The sequence below is a fragment of the Siniperca chuatsi genome, linkage group LG21, assembly GCF_020085105.1.
Source record: "Siniperca chuatsi isolate FFG_IHB_CAS linkage group LG21, ASM2008510v1, whole genome shotgun sequence".
In the NCBI taxonomy this organism is placed as follows: domain Eukaryota; kingdom Metazoa; phylum Chordata; class Actinopteri; order Centrarchiformes; family Sinipercidae; genus Siniperca; species Siniperca chuatsi.
In genome coordinates, this window is record NC_058062.1 from 18,176,198 (window position 1) to 18,200,708 (window position 24,511).

Consider the following 24,511-nt stretch of genomic DNA (forward strand, 5'->3'; position numbering starts at 1 on the left):
TGCGATCAACTGATTTCAATGTGTGTTAGTGGCAGATGGTGTGTCAGAGGGTCAGCAATGTGTAGCAGCATGTCATTAATTGTAAACTTTCATCAAATGTCTGAATGTAAAGAAGTCAGCCCCTAAAGAGCAAATCGTGGTAGAAGAAGTATTCAGATAATTTACTTAAGTAAAAGTACCAATGCAACAATCTAAAAATACTCACAAGTAAAAGTCCTGCATTGAAAATCTTACTTAAGTACAGAAGTATTACCACCAAAATGTATTCATGTATCAAAAGTGAAAGTACTCATTTGCAGAATATTGTCCCCTGTGAGTGATATATTATTATATATGTCATTATTAGATTGTTACTGATTTATCAATATGTGAGCAGCATTTTACTGTTGTAGCTGGTTGAGGAGGAGCTAGTTTTAACTACTTTATATACAGTTAGCTAGTTTAGTGCAGTGGTTCCCAACCTGGGGGTCAGGACCCCTCATGAGGGGTCGTGCGATGATTAAAGGGAGAGGAAAGAAGAATATCACAAAGGTCTGCTACACAAACCTGTATTCAATTTTGGCCTTTTCTCTAAATTCTTTGCTTTTTGGGTGACATATCGGTTAATTTGACCTCTTTGGGCTTCAAACTGTTATTTAAATTGAGCCTGTTTAACTTTTAAAAGAAGAAATAAGACATTCTTTCTCTTACAAACAAACAATGGACTTAATACACTAAGGGGTTTTGTCTCACTTTAAGGGGGGAAATCTCAGCTCACAGACAACTGAGACAAGCCAAGGAGCCCCAACTAGACACTGCTTTGTTGTAAGAGATCACAAGTCAGAAAGGTTGGGAACCACTGTTTTAATCTTTAACAATACATTGTACTCATAAACTTATCACGTGTTTTGTGTGTAATCTCTTAATCTGAAAAGTAAGTAGTAACTGTAGCTGTCAGGTAAATGTACCATGTTCCATCGTTGAACACTGCTGTCATTACTGAACAGACTAAGTACCTTGAAGGACAGCTGTAAGTTAGACTCTGTGTGGCTACGATACAGACAGAGCTATTAGAAGTTTGGATTTCACAATGTTTCCAGTATGAAGAGCTGCACGCTGTAACTGACGTTTGTAATCAGATGTAAGCTGGGCTATAAGTCGAAGAGATATGGATATTAGAGGTAAACATTCAAAAAGCTTTCCAGAAACCCTCTGACAACCAACAGGGGGAAACCGTCACCTTTTCCTTTCTTTATGTGAAGAAAATACATACATAGATGCAGTGGGATTGATCTTTTCAATTTTATTACTCTATTACTACTATTTCTTTGCTTCTGTCACTTCTTCTGTGAAGTACTTTATAACTACTGTGCCTCTCATTCCTTCTCTTCCTCTCTTATTATGCCATGTAAAGGGAGCATTAAAGGTCCAACATAAGCACTACAACACACAAGCATGGACAACGGATTTCAAGCACTTTTATTTCATGTTCGGAACAGTGATTTTTCACATTTCATGCTGAAATTGATTGGGCCACTGGCACAACGACAACACAAAGAAATGTAAACACTTAAATTGTATACTAATTGTATATGAAAATTAATTGAAAAATTACACAAAAAATATCAATGTAAAGGAACTCGAGGCACTGTAGACTCTATTATTAAAACAATATAGGTGCACATATAGATCCATTCTTATAAATGCATGCATTATTATTGTTCTTGCTCATATATATATATATATATAAGTCGTGATAAACTAGTAAAAACTCTTAGATATGATAATATATAGCAGCACACAGCAGCAGTGGCTACTTTACTGATTTTACACAAACATAATTTGACAAAACATGCATAGTGTGGCTGCAGTATAAACTGTTAAATGATTTAGAAAACTATATTCTGTACATGCTGCTTTCAATCGTCATAAATATTCATTTGGGATCCGTGTTACTTCTCAGAATCATATAAAATTGTGCATTTTACTAACAGCAGCAGTGCATACAAGCAAAGAGTATTAGGTAATAGATCTGAATACAAAACAGAACTGATTGACTGTCTAATTGATTTATTGTAAATCAATATCCCATTGACATTGGACACTGAACATTGGGTTAGTGTCTCTCTCATGCAGCCAACAGGTGGCGGTGTTGTTATTTTCTTTATTTCTGACCTCATCTACCTTGTGCAGACACAAAGAGAAAGACACAGGTGCTTTTTCTCTACACGCGAGACATTTAAACCCACAGTTAGTTGATGGAAGATATCCTGACTGATTATTCTGCCGTCAGTATAAGTCAGCATGTCAGCATGTTTCTGATAAATAATCACACAGCCCCCCCCCACTGGTTGACTTGCCAGGGTGGTGCATTGTCTCATCTCAGACATCCTCCTTTCTCTCCCACCATGACATCATCGGTAACCTCGGAGACTCCCTGAATACTGGCCGACCCAGGAAATGAGGTTACAACTTTGGAATGTGAGAGGGAAGACAAGAACTATACACCCCACACCCCCCACCCCCATCAGCACCCTCACCCCCACCAGTCTAACACCCACCTAGCTTTCCCTCTCTCGTCCCTCCCTATCGCAGCAGAACAAGGAGGGCCTTCTTCTCTCTCACGCCCCCTCTTCCTCCATGACTGACGATGCTATTAAGTCCATGAAAACCTGGCTGTCCAGTGAAGTCACAGTAACATTTACTGACCAGAAACCAGTGGATGTGGGCGTGCCAGAGGGGGATTATACCATAGTATCATCATATTTGACACACACACTAGGTTGATTCAAATATTTTTTTCACACTATGAGGATTTTGGGTTCATACGTCCACAAATGTGTAAATCTATTAACAGTACTGCCACTTACCTGTATAAATACTTTGGCCTACACAATAAATAGAAGAAAAAACAAGTGCAATTTGTCATAGCTCAGTCTCTCATTTGAGAGGGTGACCAATATTTGGTCTCAGTATCTGGTTGTGACACATATAAAAGAGACAGTGGAGTGCTGCTCCACACAACACATGACATCAGTGTTTCTAAAGCAGTTACAGTGCATTTCAGAGAAACAACACAACTATGAAGTGCTTCTGATGAGGAAACATGCTCTAATGCGAGGTTACAGTATGTGATATGCATGTCTGGGAAACAGGAATCAATGACATGGTGCATCTACAGTGTATTTGTTCTAATAACAAAAACATTTGGATGATCTGACTTGTAAAAACTTATAAAGTGATCTCTACTCTTATCCTTAACATCCATGTATGGCTTCAGATATGACTGCATTGTGTGATATGTTTTACAGTAATGTTATTTGCTTCCTATATAAATACAAATCTGTCGCTAAATTTCACTCTCAGTGTGTTTTGCATATGCGTGATTAAAGAAATAGTGTGATGTTTGGGGAAATGCGCTTATTCGCTTTCTGGCAGAGAGTTAGATGAGAAGATCAATACAACTTTCATGTCTGTCTGTTAAACATATAACGCTACTGCCAGCAACCGGTTAGCTTAGCTTAGCATAAAGACTGGAAACAGGGGGAAACAGCTAGCCTGGCTCTGTCCAAAGGCAACAAAGTAACTGTAGTAACGAGTAGTAACTTCCTGGAGTCTCTGCTGGTTGTCTGTCTGTTGTCTCCATAACCGTTCCCCGTAAAAAGGGGAACTGTTGTTATTACACATTGTTTCTGTATGGATTAAATAAACATGATATAACATGTTAATTAGTGAGCTTTAGAGGTGCTGGTAGGCAGATTTTGTTGCCTTTGGACAGAGCCAGGCTAGCTGTTTCCTCCTGTTTCCAGTCTTTATGCTATGCTAAGCTAAATTGCTGCTGGCTGTAGCTTCATATTGACTGTACAGACAGGTGAGTGGTATAATTCCCCGCTAACTCTGCCAGAAAGTGACTGCATTATATGAGTATTTCCCAAAATGTTTAGCTATTCCTTTAATTGATTTATTGATTTGTTTATTGGTTGATCAACTTGTTGATTAGTTGTCTTCAGTGCTGGGTCTCCACCTCTACCACAGTCCAGTCTCCAGGCGGGGAGCTACCCCGGCTGTCCGGGGAGTAGCTGCTGACGGAGGTGATTGTAGCGGCAGGAGGGCTGAACTGGGGCAGCATATTGGGCCACATGCTGCTCTCCAAGGGACTTAGGGTGCCCCCTGTCCCCACAGGGAGGAGCAGGAGAGGAGGACAGCCTCCATCTCCAGACAGCATCAAGGTCTGGTTGATGAGCTGCTGGACCATGTCCACCTTCTTGTTCCATTCCAGTTCTTGCGGAGGCACAGGACGCAGTTGCCTCTGGAAATCCTGTGTCACGCTCTGGGAGGATGGCACCCTCTTCCCTACCACCTGTGTGTTCCTGTTATGCTCCCCTCTGGTCTCATCCTCCTCGTCGCTGGTTTCCATGGCTTCATAGATGGTGCAGAGCCCCGAAGATGGGGAGAGCATGACTCCAGTCGGGCTCCTCCTCAGCTGCTGCTGCTGCTGTTGGATCTGTTTCTGCTGCATGCGGTACTGCTGCTCCAGCTCCAGCTGCCACTGCAGAACCTGCCTGCGGTGCCGGTGCTCCTGCTGCTGCTGTTGCAGCTGCAGCTGGAGGAGCTCCCTGCGCTGCTTCTCCAGCTGCTTCTGCTGTTCCAGCCTCAGCCGCTCCTCCTCCAGCCACTGCCTCTTCTGCCGCTCCTGCTCTTGACGGTGCTGCATCTCTCTCAGCTTCTCTTGGTGCTGCTCCAGCCTCCTTAACTGTTCTCCGCCAGTGCGACTGTCAGCGTTGGTCTCTATCAAAGGAGGAGGGGATGCGATCTTGGCAAAATGTGCTGCAAGGGTCGGATCAATGGGCCTCCTGTTGCCTGGGACCAATGCCAAGTAGTGGCCATTGGCTATAGGAGCAGTGGTGGTGTGGTTCTGGTTCCGGTTGTCTTCCTGTGAGTGTGTTTGCAGTTTGCGATCCTCATCCACTTCATCGGTCTTCTCGTCTCCTGTGAGACAGTCAAGATCACTTGGTGCATCCATTAGAGATGCATGCATCAAACAGAACGGGTGGAACAACAACAGGGACCAGGAAGAATAGGGTTCAGGAGAGATTTGACAAGAGGGCGAAGGTGTAACAAAAAAAGAAAGGGGCTCTGAAAATAAAGTGACACAGGAATACTATATACTGTATCTACAAAGCAGGAAACAGGAACAAATCATAAAGTAATTACTGCATGATGTTTTCTCTCGAAAGTTGCATTTTAACATATTTTCCATTTATCACTTTAATAATGTAAACTACAGTACATAGGTACCACACTAGTCTGCTGCTTCATCCTCTTTATGTAAATATGTTGGTTATCATGCATGACAGCAGTCATATATACACAGTGCAATACAGACAGGTATTTGAAGAGACAAATGAAAACATGGGGGATTAAACCGACAAAAACATCACAAAAATTGACTAAAGTAATGTACGGTATAAAATGTGAAATGTATAATAAATGTACTTGTCTTGTGCCATGCATCACCAAGTCATGAAAATGATGCTAAAGGCAGCTTCACCTTATTTTAGGCGCCCCTATGTAACTGTATATTTTCAAAAGGAAAGCAGTGGTGTTCTGAAACACAAACCTGAAACAGGACTTGCAGAGTCTCATGAATATATTAACAATTTAGAAAACTATCAAAGGTGTGTGTGAGGTTTTGATGCAAGGGGTCGGGGTTTTGATGAGAAGATGCGGGCAGATCAGAAGAAAAAAGGTATGAAAGGAAGAAAAGTGTTTGGTCTTCTTGCGCTTCAACATTCAGATGCATTCAAGTGGCGTGTCCAAAGAGGGGCTGTTTCAGTACATCTGTGTGTATGTTTGTCTATGTGCTGAATGTGTGAGCGGAACATTCAGGAGGATGCAGACAGATCTGAGTAGTTTTCGCTCTGTTTGAGCGTTTAAAGCACTTGTGTATAAAAACCTTGACAGGTTTAAGGTGTATTTCCTGCCTAATTACTGTTGGGTAGCGTGAGGCTTTTGACCACCAGTAGTGCTATGGAGCAATGTTTGTACTAGTTGGTCTCTATTTTGTAGTGTAGTATGTTGGCTGATCGACAGTTGGTGGCGATAACGCATCGACAAAGGTAGTAATACACCAACAAAGGCAACAAAAAAGACTGCAAGTCAGCAGACATGGATATAAACAATGTAGGATTTAAAATATTCAGCTTTGCAAATGTTTTATGAGAACGGAAATACATTCTACACGTTTTGTTAGACCTCAGGATACACGCAATGTGTTTTGGTGAAAAACACAGACTGGAAACATGTCTGTTTCCAAGAAACCTCCACAGGGTACCTTTAAGTGAGCGCCACTTGCCAAGGATGTGGTCTGAATGTGAAGTTGCTTAGTGTTGAATCTGAAAATGTCATGAAGGCATAAGCATGCTGGAGAACAGGGCACTGGGACACCATTTGGATTACCTCTTTGATTTGATCAAAATTCCATTTTAGACACAACACCATTGTACAATGTTGCATCACTTCCTGTTTACCGGTTATTCCCATGGTGAAGAGTAGGAGACGCCATGGGAAATTAGTTGTGTAAACATACAAATACACAGCGACTCGAACACAAGGACAGTAAGTTCAGGCATGCTGGATCCATAGGGAAAATAAGAAACAGGAACAAAATGCCTTGCAATGATGTTTTAATGGAATTTTGAAAGATAACCTAGTGTGAACCATTCATTTATGAACATGTCTAGTGTAGAATTGTTTCAAATTCAAGGTAGTACACAGTCTTGTTAGTTAAACATGCAATATACTGTTGAAATAGTAAACCAAACGCCCACTATGAAAACGTTTTAGCGACTGTAAAGCTCAGCTGTGATAGCGATGTAGGACAATGCAGGGTCTCATCACAAATAATAGGCAAGTAGTTACCCTCTTCTGGAATACAAATGATCAGCTAACTGAGGCTTGAAGCTTAGCCACTTAAAACCAAATGCCTGAAACATATACTGTACGTGACTGCACGTTATATACCGTAACAACCTATGCAAAGAGCGTAGAGCCTCTTGAAGCACACATTAAAAACTTCACCAGCTGCAATCTAATACTCCCATACCTACCTCAACAAATCTGTAAGGGCAAAACAGCCGTGTTAATATCTAGCCTTTATTTTGATAGCTAAAAGTCTTGAAACAAGAACACAAACTTTTAAAAGGAACATTTGACTATCGCTATGATGCTGTTGAACATGAAGCATGTGTACACAGGGTAGGGAGGACCAGGTTTCAACAGAAAAAACAAACAAAAAACAACAAATAAGCAAATACAAAACAAAAAAAATCATTGACATTTGTTCGGTAAAAACAGTAGGATAAATACACAATGAGTCCATTTCATTCCATCTGTTTTTTTTTTCCTTTTTTCGGTTTAAAAGCTCAGTCACATCGGACCAATCAGTCAATACCCCATCAGGGGCTACAGAATATGCAGTGTTACTTAAAAAGAACATTCTACTAGAAAATGGTAGTAGCTATTGTACATTAAAGGAGTTTAAGCCATACACTCATAACCATGACCATAACAGTATGAAAGAGGGAGGCTTAAAAATTGCTACAGTCATTTTTTTTCATCTCCTTTGTTCATTTTTTAAAATCTTTTCCTACAATCTTGCTCTCCTTTTTTTTTTCTTCTAAGCCATCTAAGCCAACTGGAGAGAAAACGAACAACAGGTAAAGGGGGAGGGTTGCGGGGAAAAGGTGCATTCCAGGGGTAACAGGAGGGACTTATACATTACCTGCCAGAAAACTATCAGTCTTATCACATACGGTAGAGTAGTAGGGTGGCTGGCTGTCGCCGGTGTCTCCAGATTCCTGGGCCCCAAGGTGGTGACTGGGCTCCAACGGATCAACCTCCTCCAGGTGGTCTGCTGCAATCTTTCCCCCAAACATGTAGCGGTGCTCATCCAGACTGGGCTGGTTCTCTCCCGGGTGGCCCAAAGGCATCAGGTCCACGGGTCTGCCCAGCAGGTCCTCTGCCTGGGCAGCAGCAGCAGCTGAAGGCAGGGTCAGCTCCTTGATGAGGGAGGGGTCCTTGGCCTCCTCTGGCAGCTGTTCCTCATTCTCCAGGGAGAAGATCCCTGGGCTCTTTCCGCAGCTCTCGGCCATGGAGTGGGCGTTGGAATTGGATGTGGTGCAGTCGAAGCCGTAAGATGCCACAGAGTTGGCAGACTGAGGGGTGGCCCCACCTCCGTCCTCTTCGCCCTCTCCGGCTGTTGTGTCCGCCGCCTCCTCATCCTCATCAAGAGCGGGCAGATTACAGGTGGGAGGAGGGCTCTCAAATCCAGCACTCGCATCCATCATCGCTGGTGCATCGGGGTCATTTATTTGCATCTCACCCTCTGTGTCGCTGGCCTCGTCTCCTGAGGTGGAGGGAGAAGACGGGGCGGATGCTGGAGCGGTTGGGGGCCCTGTTCCTAGGACCTCGTCGGCAGGGAGTGTCTCAGCCTCCTCCTCTTCTCCATCACCTTTCTCCAAGTGAATACCCAGGTCCTGCTCCATGTCAGGCTGGACTGAAGCAGGCACTGGGGTCTGCTGTTTGTCAGAACGGGACTCCACCCCAGAGCTGCTGTCATAGTCACGGAGTTCCTCTGGTGTGCTTGTCTCGCTACTGCTATGGGCGGCCAGAGCTGTGCCACTCAGAGTGCTGGGCTGGGTCATGCCTACAGCTTGGGCAGCAAGTAGGACGTGAGCCTCCTCAGGGGTTGAGCTCTTCATCTCCTCATGGGCTGACTGATACTGCTGGGGCTCTTGCTCTGACTGAGGAGCAAAGGAAGGGGCACTCCTGTCCAAACATGCCTGGGCAGGAGACAGGGTGGGTGTTTCAGATTCAGCTGCACCATGGTCAGAAAGAGGGCTGGGGGAGGAAACAGAGAGCAGTGAGGCTGGTTGAGCCCAGGGATCAGAGAAGGGGTTCGTCTGGCCCCAAGAGGAGTTAGGGGGGACGCAAGGCAGAGGACCAGAGCGATTGAGGTTGTCTAAACGCTCCTCCTCATTAAAGTCATCTTCATCAGCATTCCCACAGCTCTCTGTCACTCCTTCACTGTGCATCTCTATATCTTCATCCTCCTCGTCCTCATCTTGCTCATGCTGCTGGAACACTTTGTGATGCTCCTCCACTCTCTCTGAACTCAGGTCCATATCGTCCACCCGCTCGTCCTCTTCATCCTCGTCTTCCTCATTGGCCAGGGTTTCCACGTTGGGAGAACCCATGAGATTACCATCTCCCTCAGAGCCACGGAGGCTTGAGTCGACCAGGGCGTCTGAGCTCTGCGTGCCTTCCAGTATCGCAGTGTGCTGGGTGCTGCTGAGGTCAGAAACTCCCTGCTGCCGACTGCTGGTGCAGCTGCTCACATCCTCAGAGTCCATCCCAGACAGCAGGTCGTCACCGTGCCACCCTGCAGAACCACCAAAGGCCGAGGACCTGACTTGGAACTCCTCAGAGGGCTGAGACGTGCTCATGTCAGTGACCATGGATGAAGGCTGATGGCCGAGTCTCCTTTGTTCCTCATCTTCATCCTCCTCCTCATCATCATCCTCATTTATCTCCTCATCAGCCTTTTCCACTGCCTCCTCCTTTTCATGAGGGGAGATCAGGTGCGTGGAGGTGAAATCATCCATGGGCGAGGCACCCAACAAGTGAGGTTGTGCCATCATATTGAAGGCCTCTGCAGATGGAGCTGTGGACGTAGACATAAACAGGTTCTCTTTCTCTTCTTCCTCCTCCTCCTCTTCCTCCTCCATTGTCTCCTGTGTCTCAAACTGTTCTTTATTCTCCGTTTCCTCTTCTGTCTGGAAGTTCATCATGACTAGGCTCTGGGGAGCAAAGTCAGACGGAGCCAGGGACTGGTTCCTGTCCCAGGGATCAGACTGGATATGCATGTCCAGCAGAGAAGAGGCATTCTGTGGCTCCCTGACAGGAGAAACAGGGCCTGGTGGGGAACAAGGAGGAGACATTACAGTAGTTCCCAGGGAAGGAACTGAGTCGTTGGCAGACTCCTGAAATTTGAAAAGGTCCAGCTGGGCTGACAGCTGAACATTGGAGGCTGGTTCATGGACTGGTTCAGCTTCTAGATCTGACTCTGCAGATGGTTGAGACAGGGGCTCGGGAGATGTTTCTCGTACAGGTTCTGGTGTTGGTTCCCGTATTGGCTCTGGTGTTGGTTCTCGTACGGGTTCTGGTGTTGGTTCCCGTATTGGCTCTGGTGTTGGTTCTCGTACGGGTTCTGGTGTCGGTTCTCGTACAGGTTCTGGTGTCGGTTCTCGTAGGGGTTCTGGTGTCGGTTCTCTTACAGGTTCTGGTGTTGGTTCCCGTATTGGCTCTGGCATTGGTTCTCGGAGGGGTTCTGGTGTTGGTTCCCATATTGCCTCTGGTGTCGGTTCTCGTAGGGGTTCTGGTGTCGGTTCTCGTAGAGGTTCTGGTGTCGGTTCTCGTACAGGTTCTGGTGTTGGTTCCCGTATTGGCTCTGGTGTTGGTTCTCGTACGGATTCTGGTGTTGGTTCTCGCACTGATTTTAACACTGGTGCAGAGACTGGTTCTGCTGTGGGGTCTGAAGTATTTTCTTGTACTACTTCAGTCTGGCTGGACATCAGTTCTGGTGCAGCAGATGGCTCCACAGCTCCTCCTGCAGGAGGTTCTGGTTCCTCTGGCCCGGCAATGGCAGTTGCTGCAGTAGCAATAGCTGCAGCAGCAGCTACAACAGCAGCTATTTCTTGTGCAGGTTCTGCAACAGTTGCAGCTTTGGGGCCACGTTTCACAGGAGTTGGGGTGCTGCTGCCCACAGTCTTCTTGGGGCTGGCGGTCTTGGTTGCAGCCGTTTTGGAGCTAGGGGTCTTGGAAACATCCTTGGAAGGTGTGGGCTTACTGTCTTGTGTTTTGGAGCGGTTGGGTGTCTTTGTGTCTGCAGCCTTACTAGCAGTAGGCTTTTTGGCGGTGACGTCTGATTTTGAGACTAATTTGGGGGTCTCAGGTTTTGCCGACTTCGTTGCAGAGGAAGGGCGGGTAAGGGGGGACTCTGCAGGCTTTTTGGATGCTGGGGTGGCTGGTTTGGTAACATCTGCGGGGAAAACACAGCACAAGGAATAGTTAGACAATGATGTAATTAAACTAAACTACAGCATATTATAATACACAAAAAGCTTTCTGTATATGATATATGTATATTATATGACATTGTATTCAAATTAAATTCCTTCCTTCCTTCCTGGCCAATAAAGCTGATTCTTATTCTGATTCATGACAATATCTTTTTTTTTCTACCTTTTTTTACAGGGGTTGTGTTTCTGGATGTTTGTGATGCTGGAGGTTTGCCACCAGAGGGGGTAGTGGAGGTTGGTTTGGATGCAGCCGGCTTGGCAGTGGTGGAGGAGGTTTTAGGGGTGGCAGGTTTGGCTGTAGCTAGGGAGCTCTTGGTTGTGCTGGTAGTGGGTGGCCGGGTTGAGCCTGTGGCAGGACGAGATGATGTTGACGTGCCAGTTGTAGGCCTGAAGAAACAAGACAAAGAAGAGGGTTGAGAAATACTGAGAGGTACTACAGCATAGAGATCTGGTGCAGAGAAACAATGCTGGCTAAATGTGCAAATGTTCTTTTCATATCATGAATATCTCTCCACTGGTCTACTCTAGGCGTACTTGTATGATCATTCAACATCCCCATGAGAAAGACATATTTAAGTGAGCTCAATAAGATGGTGATTTCCCTATTTAAAGCGATGAAGATTAATTGAAGGTGACTCAAGCGTTTGAGTTGTCAAGCCATTCACAGCTAGGGGCAAACATCAGGTCTCTCCCTGAACATGTGCTGGTCAGCCCTATGCTATAAGTGCCTCAGAATGATTGTGACAGGGAGCAAGACTTTGACCTCTCACTTGTGAGTCACTTCAACTGCCATAGGATACCATAAGAAACAGCACAAACACAAGCAAGGCTGCTTGCATAGATTGCAAGACTAAAAGCACAAGGAGAGGATAGACCATTCTTTACAAGTGCACGAGCTGCCAAGGCCCTGACCTAAATAGCCTTTCACAGATGTGGCACCAGCCCAAATCTAATGAGTTCTTGTAAACAAGAGAGAACATCTATCTTAATAGCTTAAAGTCATTGGTTGCCTGTCAATTTCCATATTGATTCTAATTATTTTCTACTTGTTTTTAAAGCACTTCATGGTCTTGCACCTGCCTATTTATCTGACATGCTTGCAATGTGTGAACCAGGATGGCACCTTGGGTCCTCTGACACGAGCCTTGTAGTTGTTCCAAAGTACCTCTTTAGCCTGGCTTTTGATTAGAATGTATTATGGCCATTACTTATTTTATATAATAATTTATTCTATTGCATTAATGTTTTAAAATGTTTTTATTCCCTCTTACCTGCTATATTTACGGTCGTATTTCTATTTTATTGTTTTTATTATTTAATTTAAACTTTCTCGTGTGCAGTCTTAAATTGGTTGTTTTTATTTGTACTGTCTTATTATCAGCTTGTTCAGCCATCTGTAAAGCATATTGAATTGCACTAACCTTTGTGAAAGAAGTAAAGTTTGATTGATTGACTGTAACAGACTTTGAGCAAATAGCATTTTATGGGGAATTTGCATTTACTAAATAATAACTCAATTCTGTCTTTAGTGTATCAGCATCTGAAACACTGGTAACAGGCCCAGGCCCAGCTCGCTCTTCCACAACCCCATGATAAATTCCCTGAGGGGGTATGAAGTAAAGCAGTTTGGGAGGTGAGTCACAACGGACCCCAGAGAGGCATCCCAGCCCCAGTCAACTGTCCCTGATCTCTTGTCTATACTCACTCCCCACAATGGATTGACACTTGGGGCAGTATGCATCAGCCTGTCTGCTCTGGCAGCCTGCCTGGCCCAGAAGCTGGCTTCTAAGTCACATTTGAGCGAAGCAACCTAGATCTAGTAGTCCTGACAAGGCTGTGGTGTGCAATCTCCTGAGCCCACGTCACACTAACTGCCTGTTTCTAAATAAAGAATTGAGCTAGTACTGGCAGAAAGAGAACAGGGAGGTAGCGGGAGAGAGAAGATGGCTGGGACCATGTTAATCTTTAATACTGAAAGGAGAACAAAAATAACTTCTCCAAATCCCCCAGCTGGAACCAAGGGCTGTGTTAAAAGCACACTCATTGTGTAAGGGCAATGAAGTAGTGCGTGCTATCCACAACCTGGCAAATGTAATGGAATATGGTTTGGTAAAATGAAATAACATTAAAGCCAGGGAGCAACGGGTGGCAACACAATAGGGGCGTGGTCCCGTCAGAAGTTCAAACAAGCTTTTACAGTTGATCCACATCATTTAGAATAGGCTTTGGGGTAGTGAAAGGTTTGTTTACTGACACTGAGATTGTTGGATCATGTCTGTGCAGTTTTACTAATATAAAACCCTCCTGGCTATGCAAAACCACTGACAAACTCATCGGTGACTCATTGATTTACCGTGTTTGAAGCTGGCTGTGTTTACTGGAAAATGAGAAAGGTTGAAAAATGCTGATGAGGAAATTTGCTAGTGAACGCGTTAATGTTCTTGTAGCAAAACAAAGCTCTCTCATCCTTTTGTAATAGAGACAGTATAAAAGACACAGATAGAGGAATGACAATGATTATCTGGCACAGTGGTGACATGTAGGCCAAAGTTGCACCAAATCCTTGGCTGAAATGAAACTTTTTAACAATAAAACAATGACTTGAATCAGCCAGTTGAGTCTAAGCAAATACATTTAATCTAAAAATGTCTTCTCTATAACATTCTCTACTGCACAGCTCTGTGTCCTAAGCTTAAATTGGGAAACGGTGAGTGAGATGTTAAGATGTTAAGCCTAAAATTGTTTGCCAATGAACAAAATGTTGAAAGGTGAAATGAGAATAAGCTCTTGAAAATACATGTTTGACTCTGTGGTGCCTGAATTAGAGAGTAAAAGATAAGAAACGAATTACAGAGAGAGGAGAATGGGGAGTATTAAAAGATACAGAACCTGGCAGTAGAGATGAAGTATGCTGAGGGGATATTCAGAGAGAGCATTCACAATAATCTGTCTGATATAAGGAATATGGATAATCCAAAAAGGCAGGACTGCTTCACAGAGCACTGGAAATTAACAAGGCTACTGAGATAGACGGAGGAAAGAGGGAGATAGAGAGAGAGATGGCAAAGGAGGGACAGATAATATTCATCCGATTACACATTATCTTTTATCAATGTCTTCTTCGTGCTTATCACAGAAGGCAGTCTGCACAGTTGAAAATCTATTACAGTATTTAAGAGACCAGGCCACAGTAAAATAGGGTCTTGTGTTCTGAGATCAGGAGTTGTTTAACAACACTCGGTCATGGTGACAGTGCCTGAATACAGTGATGAACTGATGCTTGAATTATTTCAAGCTTCCATTTATTCTGTAATTAAGCTCCACTGTCAGCTAAACGAGTTAAGAGTTATTGTAGTCTTTAAATTATGCTACTTTGCTTCTACATTTAACTCAATGGGCAGCTTGTAGGGGGAAAAAAAACTGTGTTCATTGTTCATATTTCACCACAGGCCTTGCTGAGAGAAACAACACTATAAATTGGGGTTAAAGCAACAATGTTGAACAGACAGCCCAGAAATGTACTGGAGCTGAAAAATCAGATGACTCTGACAGTTAGTTGACGCACACAGCAAAATACTTAAAGTTCGTCTTAGTCGCCTGAGGATCATTAATAACATTTAAGCTTTATTGCAGCTACACATTTCCAAAATCACTGGAGCCGAGAAAGGATTGCCGTGTGTAAAAGCATGTGTGCCTGCTGGTGCTGCTTTGTTACAATACATCGGGCTATGATTTAAATAATGAGATGCACCATGAAAGGAGCAAATGAGTAAGCAGGAGCTGAGCAAGCATGCAGGCAGACATCTTCCCTGCAGTAAAGGCTTGTCTTGAGAGGCCCCTCTTCACAAGACAAGCAGCAAATTAAAGCTGATGCTGTGTTAATTAAGCACCAGTAATATGGAGACAGGATCTTCAACCTGGTTAAAAGAGAATACAGTCACGTGTCTAAGGGCAGGGAATTTTACTATTAAAGAACCTGATCAGAGCTCTCCTCTCTAAATGTGATCGTGACTGTTGTTCTTCCTTTCCTAACGTATCTTTATGGGACAATAGGAGCCAGTTGGAACTCACTGTGGTAGCCCTAAGCCCCAGTGGTGTCTGCCTGTCTGCCACACTGCTCTGCAGCAGCAAAGCAGGAAGTGCAGACCCCAGAGCTCTAACGTTCTATAATGTAGACAGAATTCCACCTAAACCTAATGAACAGCTCATGTACTGTACTGTGCAGCTAGATAATAGAGTAATAGCTAATAGAGTTTTCTGTCATTCCATTACCATTGGAAAACTCATAAAACTATAATCAATACTAAAACAGTATATATAACAGTGTCTAGTTTTAATAAAAATGTTCTCTGTCTTTTTAATATTGAAAAGTTTCTCTTTAGGAGAATAAAATAGAAAGGAGAAAAAAAAAGGTGTCAGCAGAGCCATCCAACAAAGCAATATCGATTATTAAAATACTTCATTAAATCTACATCAATCACACGGGTAGATATGTACATACACTGAAGTAAATTAGTTAGAGAAGGAACTGTTGAGACAGTTAAAATAGGGATTGTTCAAAAGGGGTCACAACTCAATATCAGGACAATGTTTTTGTTGTTCAGCTTATGTTTGAAAATAGAACAGCTAATAAGTGGGTCTGGTAGAGAGAGAAAAAAACAACTGCTTTCCACAAAGTGTTTTCTCCAATATCTACACCATCTGAACACACCCAAAAACACAACCTTGCACTCAAACCTTTGTCTCACACTTAAACATATACGCCTCCTGTCCCTCTTTGCTTCCTTCCATCCGACTCATTCCCTCTAAATCCATTTGGTAATTGGCTCTGTGGCTGCACCTCTATAAAATCATGGCAGCGGAAGACTGCATCACAGAGTCATCGGCCACACCCATAGCAGGACGGACGATTTACAGCCTGCGCAACATGTCGTCTGCTTCATGCTGGACTGAAGAAACAGCATCTGGGGCAAGGACCCTGACTACTGCTCACCACACACACCAGTACCATTACATCAGCAGTAATTTGTTAGATCATGAGGAGGGTTGCATTCAACCCACTGCAATAAAAATGTTATCATCCCTGAGGGACCATCAATGAGGAAAACAGCATGACTAATGTGGGAACATGGGTGGCTGAGTGGATGGCAGGAAAGTGACGGCAGAAATGGAAAACCACCTGATCACCCAGCAGCAAACCCGTCCCATTTCCTCCTCTGATATTGTACAATAAGGACTGAATACCCTTGCTCTGTCCTCTGATCTACTATAGGGCAATATTTCCCTCTGTTTCACTTAGCTTCTACTTTACCCCTATGCCTCTCTCTCTCTCTCTCTCTCTCTCTCTCTCTCTCACACACACACACACACACACACAAACACAAATTCATGCACACAACTCGCACTCTCTGCATGCGCAGCCCTTACACTCTGTATGTAACTCTGGCAGCAGTGATGGGAGCTCAGCAGGGATACATGACTTATTCAGCCATGTAGCTTCCATACTCCACTGCCGCCATTTTTGTTTTACTTCACGCTGCTGCATCCACAGACAGCAGGGCAGGCAGGAAAAAAGCAGCTCAGCGTACCACGTGTTCAGCAAGCCAGCATGTATGCCTCCCTTCCCCCTTTACCTCCACATCATACTGAATTATATACCGGCAAATGAATACGTGCTCTGCATCCTAATTACATGCTGCTCCTATTACGCCGGCGTCCATGAGCAGCACATACGTACACACACTGAAGCACCTATATAGCGAATGCACAGTGTGCTGTACTGTCCTGTTGGGCAGTTTGCATGCTGCATACCGGTCCACAATTATTAATGCATAACTGGACATGAATCATCTTTGCAGCTGCCCAGGAAAGCCAAAAATTGGTACATATTCATGCACACAAGCTGACACAGAAACTGTTAGCATACAACCCAGCACGCATAGACATGATGTTCAAACAACCCACAATGATTTCTACTTTCTCCATTTGCGCACTAATCAGGCTCAAATGTTTACCGTCACAAGCTGCGTGCTGTGGGCAATCAGCTTCAAACTGCAGGTACCTGCGCGCATACACACACACACACATACACGCACACACACATGCACACATTCTACACATATAAAGACCAACATCTTCACTTTAGTTGTTATATACACTTCATTACACAGCCATAGCCTGTGGTGCATAAACAATTTATTACCATCAACTCAGCTTCAACACCCTCACCCTAAAAGTGCACATCTAAAATGTTTTTTTATACACATGAGCTTTCAAACCAGTCAAAAGCCTGTTTTCAAAAAACAGCCTGACAAAGAACGAGCTATAATAAAGAGTCACTGGCAGCAACAACGTAAAAAACCTAATTCAATTTGGCTAAAACCCCTAGCTGAATAGGAGGAACCTAACACTTATGAGTGGCCTTAAATTAGATTGATGTCACTTAGTGAACCTGCATTTGCTCTGCACTTTTATTTGTCTGATAGCTGGAACCTGCTGCAGATGGAATTAAATCACTTGAGTTTTAGAGAAACACTGAGTAAACTGAGAGACCCACTGCGGGTGTGTGTGTGTCTGTGTGTGTGTGTGCGCGCACGTGTGCGTGCCAGCAACAGGGGAAGCAGGGTATGTCGGATGTGGCAATTAATGGACCTTTCTCAAGCTGCGTTCTTGACCGTACTTGCGTTCTCGTGTCTTTGTCAAACGTCATCTTTTGCGGCCAAAGTACTGTCCCAACACACAAGTTTGCATTTTGCAAAAAGAGCAGTTAAAATTCCCACACTTTGGAAAAAATAAAATAATAAACAACAGAAGAGGTATGAAAGTTGATTTAATATTACATTACATTACATTGTTAGTGTACAGATGTGGTTACAGTACTTGCTTTTATTTTATAGATTTTTTTTCCCTCCACTATGCTTTATTTATGCACCAATATACCAATCCTTGTATGTGAAAACCTACTTGGCAATAAACCCGATTTTGAGCTTATTGTTTTGGGTGATAAAGCCTGGCTGTTGTTTTGGAGAGCTGCAGTGGGCCTCTGTGCTGGGGGTACCGGCAAGAACTCATCGTCTCAAGCTGTCTGCAACGGTCTGGGTGCTCGCGAACTTGCGAGTCTGTTCTTTGCATTCTTGGGTTCGAGAAACTCCTCATGTGTCCATCGAGCTCTCTACCACTCTGCTGATAGCAGGCCTGAATTAAGGATTGAGTGAGGCAGCAAAAGGGCAAAATCTAATTAAAGCAGAAATTTATGGCCCTGTCAGAGCACATTATACGTACAAATGCTAAAGAGCATATACACACACAAACACTTATTGAAGTACGCCTCCAAGGGTAACCGGTGCTGTCAGAGGAGCCTATCGTCAGTAATGGTTATACCTCTCTCATGGGGATTCATATGTAGGTCTACTGCAGCTAAATCCTTCTCTGGGCTACACATCCACTGTGTGTAACACATTTTACTGACTCACACTAACAACACAAAATGCTGCATCGAAAGAGGCCTTAGATACACACTAATAATCCAATCTTAACCTGATTACAATTTTAGCCTCGGCTAGTTTTCACCTCAGTCTTTTGCCCGTGTTACCTACGAAGCTCATTAGTCTTTTTATTTAAAAGCCTGGCTAGTCACTTGAGTAAGACAAGGGCTGTGTGGGAGCACGGCTGGGCGTCCACTTTACTGATGAGGGGTGGAAAACGACTACTGATAGGACCCATACAAGCTCTTCTTATGCCAGACTTGGACACATACAGTTCAAGATCTATTTTGAAATTATGTCCAAAATATTTAAGGCTAAAATTAAGAACTTCCCGTTTATTGCGCTATTTGGTGTCCCTGAGGACTGGAATCCATTCACTTACAAACTGTTAAGACATTTTACTTGACAGTTTACTTAAGGGATGCTGGCTAAAGATGAAAGATGGACTGTAGAAAGATGCTGAAGTTCCACAGAGAGATGAACTCAACAGATTATTTACAGGATTTCTTATGTTAACGTGAAACAGTCATGTCGTAGACTTAACATAAATAGAGAATTTTAATGTATGTATGCCATGACAAATATTGCTACATGTTTTGAAAATATGTATTTGGTGCATGTTTTAATAAAATGTGTTGTAAAGCAAAGAACAATTGTCTTTTTTTAGCATAGTTTACTATACTGTATGTTCACTGTTTATTGTATTAAATGTGATTTTTGAGATATTTGTATATATAACCTTATTTACACCTTACAGTGTTAATATGCAGGCAACACCTGTATAGTTAACAATGACACTGAGAGTGAGAGAACATTTACACTGCACATTAATGTTGAGAAAAGCTAACACTAGTAAGTGTTGAGGAGTGTTAAATGTAAACTACTTAACGAGTCAATAATTACACTGTTACAGTGTTAAAATACCAACAGTCAAATTAACACTGTGGTGTGGACCCATATAGACACTTTTAAAGTGTTGATCTTAACTCTGATGGTGTTAATTTGTGTTTTCAGATTCTGCTGTCGTATTTTATATTCAAAGAAGTGGGGGTTCATGTTCCACAGAAAACTGGGCGAACGTGATGAAGGTTATGTATGAAATCACCATGACAGTTCAAAAAGGTCGCACAATGAGCATTCTGTACTGCAGTGACGATTACCAACGTGCCCTTGTGTAATACTTTTTAATTAGATGTTTGTCCATCAACCATTGTATAAAGCTGTAATCTGAGTGTAATCTCCATAATCCAACTGCTACCCGTAGCATGTGGAGTGTGAAGGGGGGGAGGGGACCTACGGGGTTCATCATGTGAAACACCTTGCTGTCAGGTGGAAGCAAGTGGCTGGCAATTTAGCGTATATGTCATGTTAGTCTATTGACTAAATAGAGGAGAAAATAGGGGAAGATGCCAAAAAGAAAATCATATTTGTGATGGCATCTTTTGTCTTTTGTGTTATGTATGCACATTCCATACCTCAGTCATAGAAGAGCCATCTTCTGCTCTGTTCATCTCCTGTGGAGTAGAGCCCAGCCAATACTGGATTTCTGAGGCCAATACCAAATTTGAGATTTGACAGTCTGGTAACCATATATTGGTAGATCACTTAAATTTGGTTTTGGCTTGTCAGAGATCTCTGGCGGACTCTCTGCCATAAGCTAACATCAGCCTAGCTCTACTGTGGAGGGAGTGATTTATTCTGTTCTCTCTGTGTAATCACTTGTATAAATCTGGGGCGCATCCTCAACATACAACCGTATAACCACTGGGTGTTTCCTATGCTCTGAAGAGAGATCCAGACTGACGGTTTACTATTTAATATGAAATCTGCAATGGAGAAACTGTATGGAAACCTTCATTTTCATTGTACTACTATGTACCGTAGGTCTGTCTTAAAGGAAAAGACGGACATTTTGGGAAATACTCGTATTAACTTTTTTGCTGAGAGTACATGAGATGTTTGATACCATTCCCCCCGTTTCCAGTCTCTATGCTAAGCTAAGCTAACCAGCTGCTGGCTATAGCTTCATATTTACCGTAACGCGAATGAGGTGAGTTGAAAATATTCAACTTGAGTGCAAAATTTGCGCGGGGTATATGCAGAGTGTTGTGTGGGGAGGACCAGGCGGAACGGTGGGACAGCGCCGCTGCTCGCCAACAGACAGCTGCTGAGCCCCGGGGGAGCTGGAGCTTCCGGAGGACTAAACACCCGGAGCCAGACTGGATTCTGCTCTGTTCCGGAGCCGTTTACCGGCGGGAGGAGAGCTCAGAGGTTTTTTTTTTTTTAAACTTTTGGGATTAAAAAGTGGATTTATCTTCAGCCTGCAGCAGTGAGCGGAGCTGCCGACCTCCACTGTCGTTATTGTAGCTGCCGTCTGTGGGCACCTAGAGCTCCATGATAGCGACTACTTCATATTTATACAGAGAACCGACAAAAAAAAAAAGATTGCTTAGTAAGTGAGGACTACCTGGTAAGTTCTGAAAATGTGTGTCTGTTACTTTATTCCAGCTATCGGTTGTACTTTACTATGAATCAAGTTAGCACTAGCATTAGCCCTGATAGATCCGAACTCCATTCAGAAAACAACCATTTTAAAAGTTGTTTGTTTGTCGTCTTGCAGACTGACCTGGCAAAGCATGAATTCTTTTTACAAATCGGCATCATGATGTTGTTACTTTAGCATCCTTCTGATCAATTTATTGCAGGCGAATATTTGCTTCGTGTTTGGTGTGAACACAGCTTGAGAGTGGTATCAATCTTCTCATCTAAATTTTGGCAAGAATGCAAATAAGCATATTTCCCAAAATGTCAAACTATCCCTTTAAGCATCTTCCAAGTGTGTGGTTGTTCTCCCAGTTTCTATTTGATACAACAAGTTTGCTACAAATGGTCCAAATTGTTTGACGCAAGTGTTTCTGACTGAACAATGTGTCTACACACAGACATGCCAACATGGTGACATAACACATCATACCATAAACCATGGTGGCATAAGAGTAAGGAAGAAAGAGGATAAGCCCCTGTTGAAAGAACAGTCAGACTCCCAAAGGTTCTATCTGATCATGATCATCGCTGTCTCAGACAAAGGTCTCCTTCAGCCTCCTCTCCTGGTCTATCGCCAAGTCACCTCAGGACCCAACACCATGCACACAGTGTGACAACACATGCTGGTATATAGAAACACACACAAGCTCTCACTCTAAAGAAACAAAAACATTAAGAGCATTGTCTTGCTCTCAGTTAATTCTTCCAACTGCCCCTCCTCCCCTCTCTAAACCCCACTCCTTCCCAAAACTTGCTTTATTAATAATGCTGCTGTATAATGCTTGCTCTGCTGAAACCCTGCGAGGCATTCCTCTAAGGCTTGTTCTGACATTGGCTGGTTCCTGGCCTACTTATACCCGGCCCTTCCAAGCCTCTATGTGGGGGATCATTGTCCTTCATTCCTCCAGGGTGTTTTTTCTTTAACAGTGTCTTTGAACCTGGAGCCAAGTGAAGTCTTTTGAACCAACTGCTTCTCACTTGGCACTGAGGAGCTTTATAATGGTGAACCTATTCCGCCCAATTCTTATCTATTCGACAATTAATTTGGATTTGCTGCTGTTCTGGAGCAAATTTGCTGATTTGCTAGCAAATCATTGGAATGGCTTTTAATAAAAGGAGCCCACTGAGGACTTTTTTGTCTAAGGACCAATTATAGACAGCTGCCTGTGCTTTCTACAGACAAACAGAAAATCTCTTTCAGACGCGCGTGTGTTTGTACATGTACACAGACACACACGGCAAGGGTGAGGCTTCAATTCCACACAAATGTCACTCCTACCTGGTTGTCTTGGAAACAGGGGGCTTGGGTGAGGCAGCAGAGCTAGGCTTGGTGGGAGTTGCGGAGGCAGGCTTGGGAGCTATAGGAGAGGAGAGAGAAAAAAGCTCAGAAATATGTGAAGAACAATAAGAACAGTATTATATAGTATAGTATAATATAGTATAGTAAGCTATATTACAGATATAGGTCAGGCAGATATATTTTTCATACAGTCATAGCAAATGCATTTCTAGATTAGCAGCAGCCACTCTGGCATGTCTAATATGTGTGCTGAATCCATCCTATGTGCATCTATCCGCATGTCCACTCCTCATTAGAGTTAGAGCTGTGAAAACATTTCATGCTAGACTTACTGTAAATGTGTTTTTCCCAAACAGCCAACATTCCGGATTACACTTATGTTTTCACACTGATCTCAACTTTTTGTTTTGTGATGACATTTTCACCAACCTGGGGGCTTTTTAGCAGCAGCTGCTGTGGTGCCGGTTTTGACACCATTAGCAGTTGTGGATGGTGTCTTCTTGGCTGCTGTTGTTCCGGTCATTGACTTTGCGCCATTGGTGGCAGGGGCTGCCCCTGTGGCTTTCTTCTCACCCACTTTGCTCTTGGAGGCTGGGGCTCCGGCCGGGCCTGTTGGTTTTTTGGGGGGTGCTGGGGTCGGGGTGCTCTTTTTGACTGCAGCAGGTGGGGTCTTCTTAGCCACTCCATTGGTCTGGGGCTTCGACACACCATTTGAGAGGCGGCTCTGGGATGTGTTGGGCCGTGAGCCAGATGTGGTCTTGGTTGGGTTGGTGGTGCCAGGTTTTGTCTTGGCCGTGGCCTTATTAGTAGTCTTGGCTTTGGAGTCTCCTGAAGTCTTGTTACTGGTCTTGGCAGCAGGGGTTTCCTTGGCCTGGTCTGGCTGGGGTTCCAGTTGGCCCGTCTCTCCTACAGGCTGCTGTGGCATCTCCTCCTCCACTGGACTGGCGGCCTGGTTGGGCTCCTGCCCCATGGCTGGTGCTGCCTCATTTACTGGATTGGATTCCAGTGTTTCCATTGGCTCCAGCGCTGCCGTGACAACCCCATCCGGCTTCATCTCCCCTTGAGTGGTAGTGGTCCTTCTCTTCCAGGGATGACTGACTTAAATCTCACAGGATGTCCACAGGTCTACAGGCTTTCTGGAGACAGCAGGGTCTGGTCTGGAGAGAGACAGGATAATATACAGTACAACACAGTTAGTCAACAGCAAGACCAGACATGAAAAGCAGTTTGTTGTCTCTCTGATCAGTAGACAGAGCCCCAGGAATGCTGTTAGCCCTAGGAGTCAGATAAAGCGATGGTTTGTATCTTCTTACATCTTTAGCATCACACACACAGAGAAATACTTTTATGCAAGCATCCAAGAGTTAGTAGGCAAATTGACTGCAGGACTGAAATGGAACAGGATGTGCCATAATGCTGTATAGGAGACTGAACTGCTGCATAAACCCAGGAGAGGACCGAAGCCTATGTAGGACAATATAATACATAGAGAAAGAGATAAGCACAAACAAAGGCGGTCATGTAAAAATACATCACAGCTTCATGTCTACTGCAGAAAAAACTAATTCTAGAAATAGCCTTCATTAATTTCAATACCAACTGCAGTGCAGTGGCAAACGGTCCCCTCTGTGATGCTAAAAAGCTCAGTGACACACTTGGCCAGAGTAGCTGCTACGGGTTGGCTTCTTTTGTTCCTTGGTACAAAATGGCATCAGAGTCACTAGTGTGGAAGACAGAAAACGCTTTAGCACGCAAATTCCACACACACATGTATGTACAGTACATGCCACCTGTAATATCTGCATATGGATGAGAAAAGTAGTAAAACGTAGGGTGAGGTGGGAAAAAGGCATGGCTGTATGTGCTAAGTGGGTCAAGGCATGTACAATAAACCCAAAGAGAGGCAGACAGCTTGACTCATGGGTCACAAACAGAGCAGTCAGAGACATGAGCAACTGAGGATAAGAAGTGGGACGTGAAGCATATGAGGCTTGATAAAGGGCAACCATTTGTAATACAAGCTGTCATACATTGTCTGCATCAATATTAGACAACTGTCTCAT

The 24,511-nt window shown here is 43.8% G+C and overlaps 1 protein-coding gene across 1 annotated transcript in view; it reads right to left on the bottom strand.

Moving 5' to 3' along the window:
- Positions 1–6,648: 6,648 nt before the first annotated feature.
- The window catches only part of wu:fb95e10 (protein piccolo), a 32,542-nt gene continuing 14,679 nt past the window's right edge, over positions 6,649–24,511 (bottom strand). Inside the window, exons 2-5 of the mRNA XM_044182498.1 lie at positions 22,878–23,605; positions 22,428–22,506; positions 11,284–11,507; positions 6,649–11,080 (exon numbers count right to left, since the gene is read on the bottom strand). Of these exons, the coding sequence (XP_044038433.1) occupies positions 7,752–11,080; positions 11,284–11,507; positions 22,428–22,506; positions 22,878–23,502 (4,257 nt within the window). The 5' untranslated portion in view covers positions 23,503–23,605 and the 3' untranslated portion in view covers positions 6,649–7,751. The remainder of the gene's footprint in view (positions 11,081–11,283; positions 11,508–22,427; positions 22,507–22,877; positions 23,606–24,511) is intronic.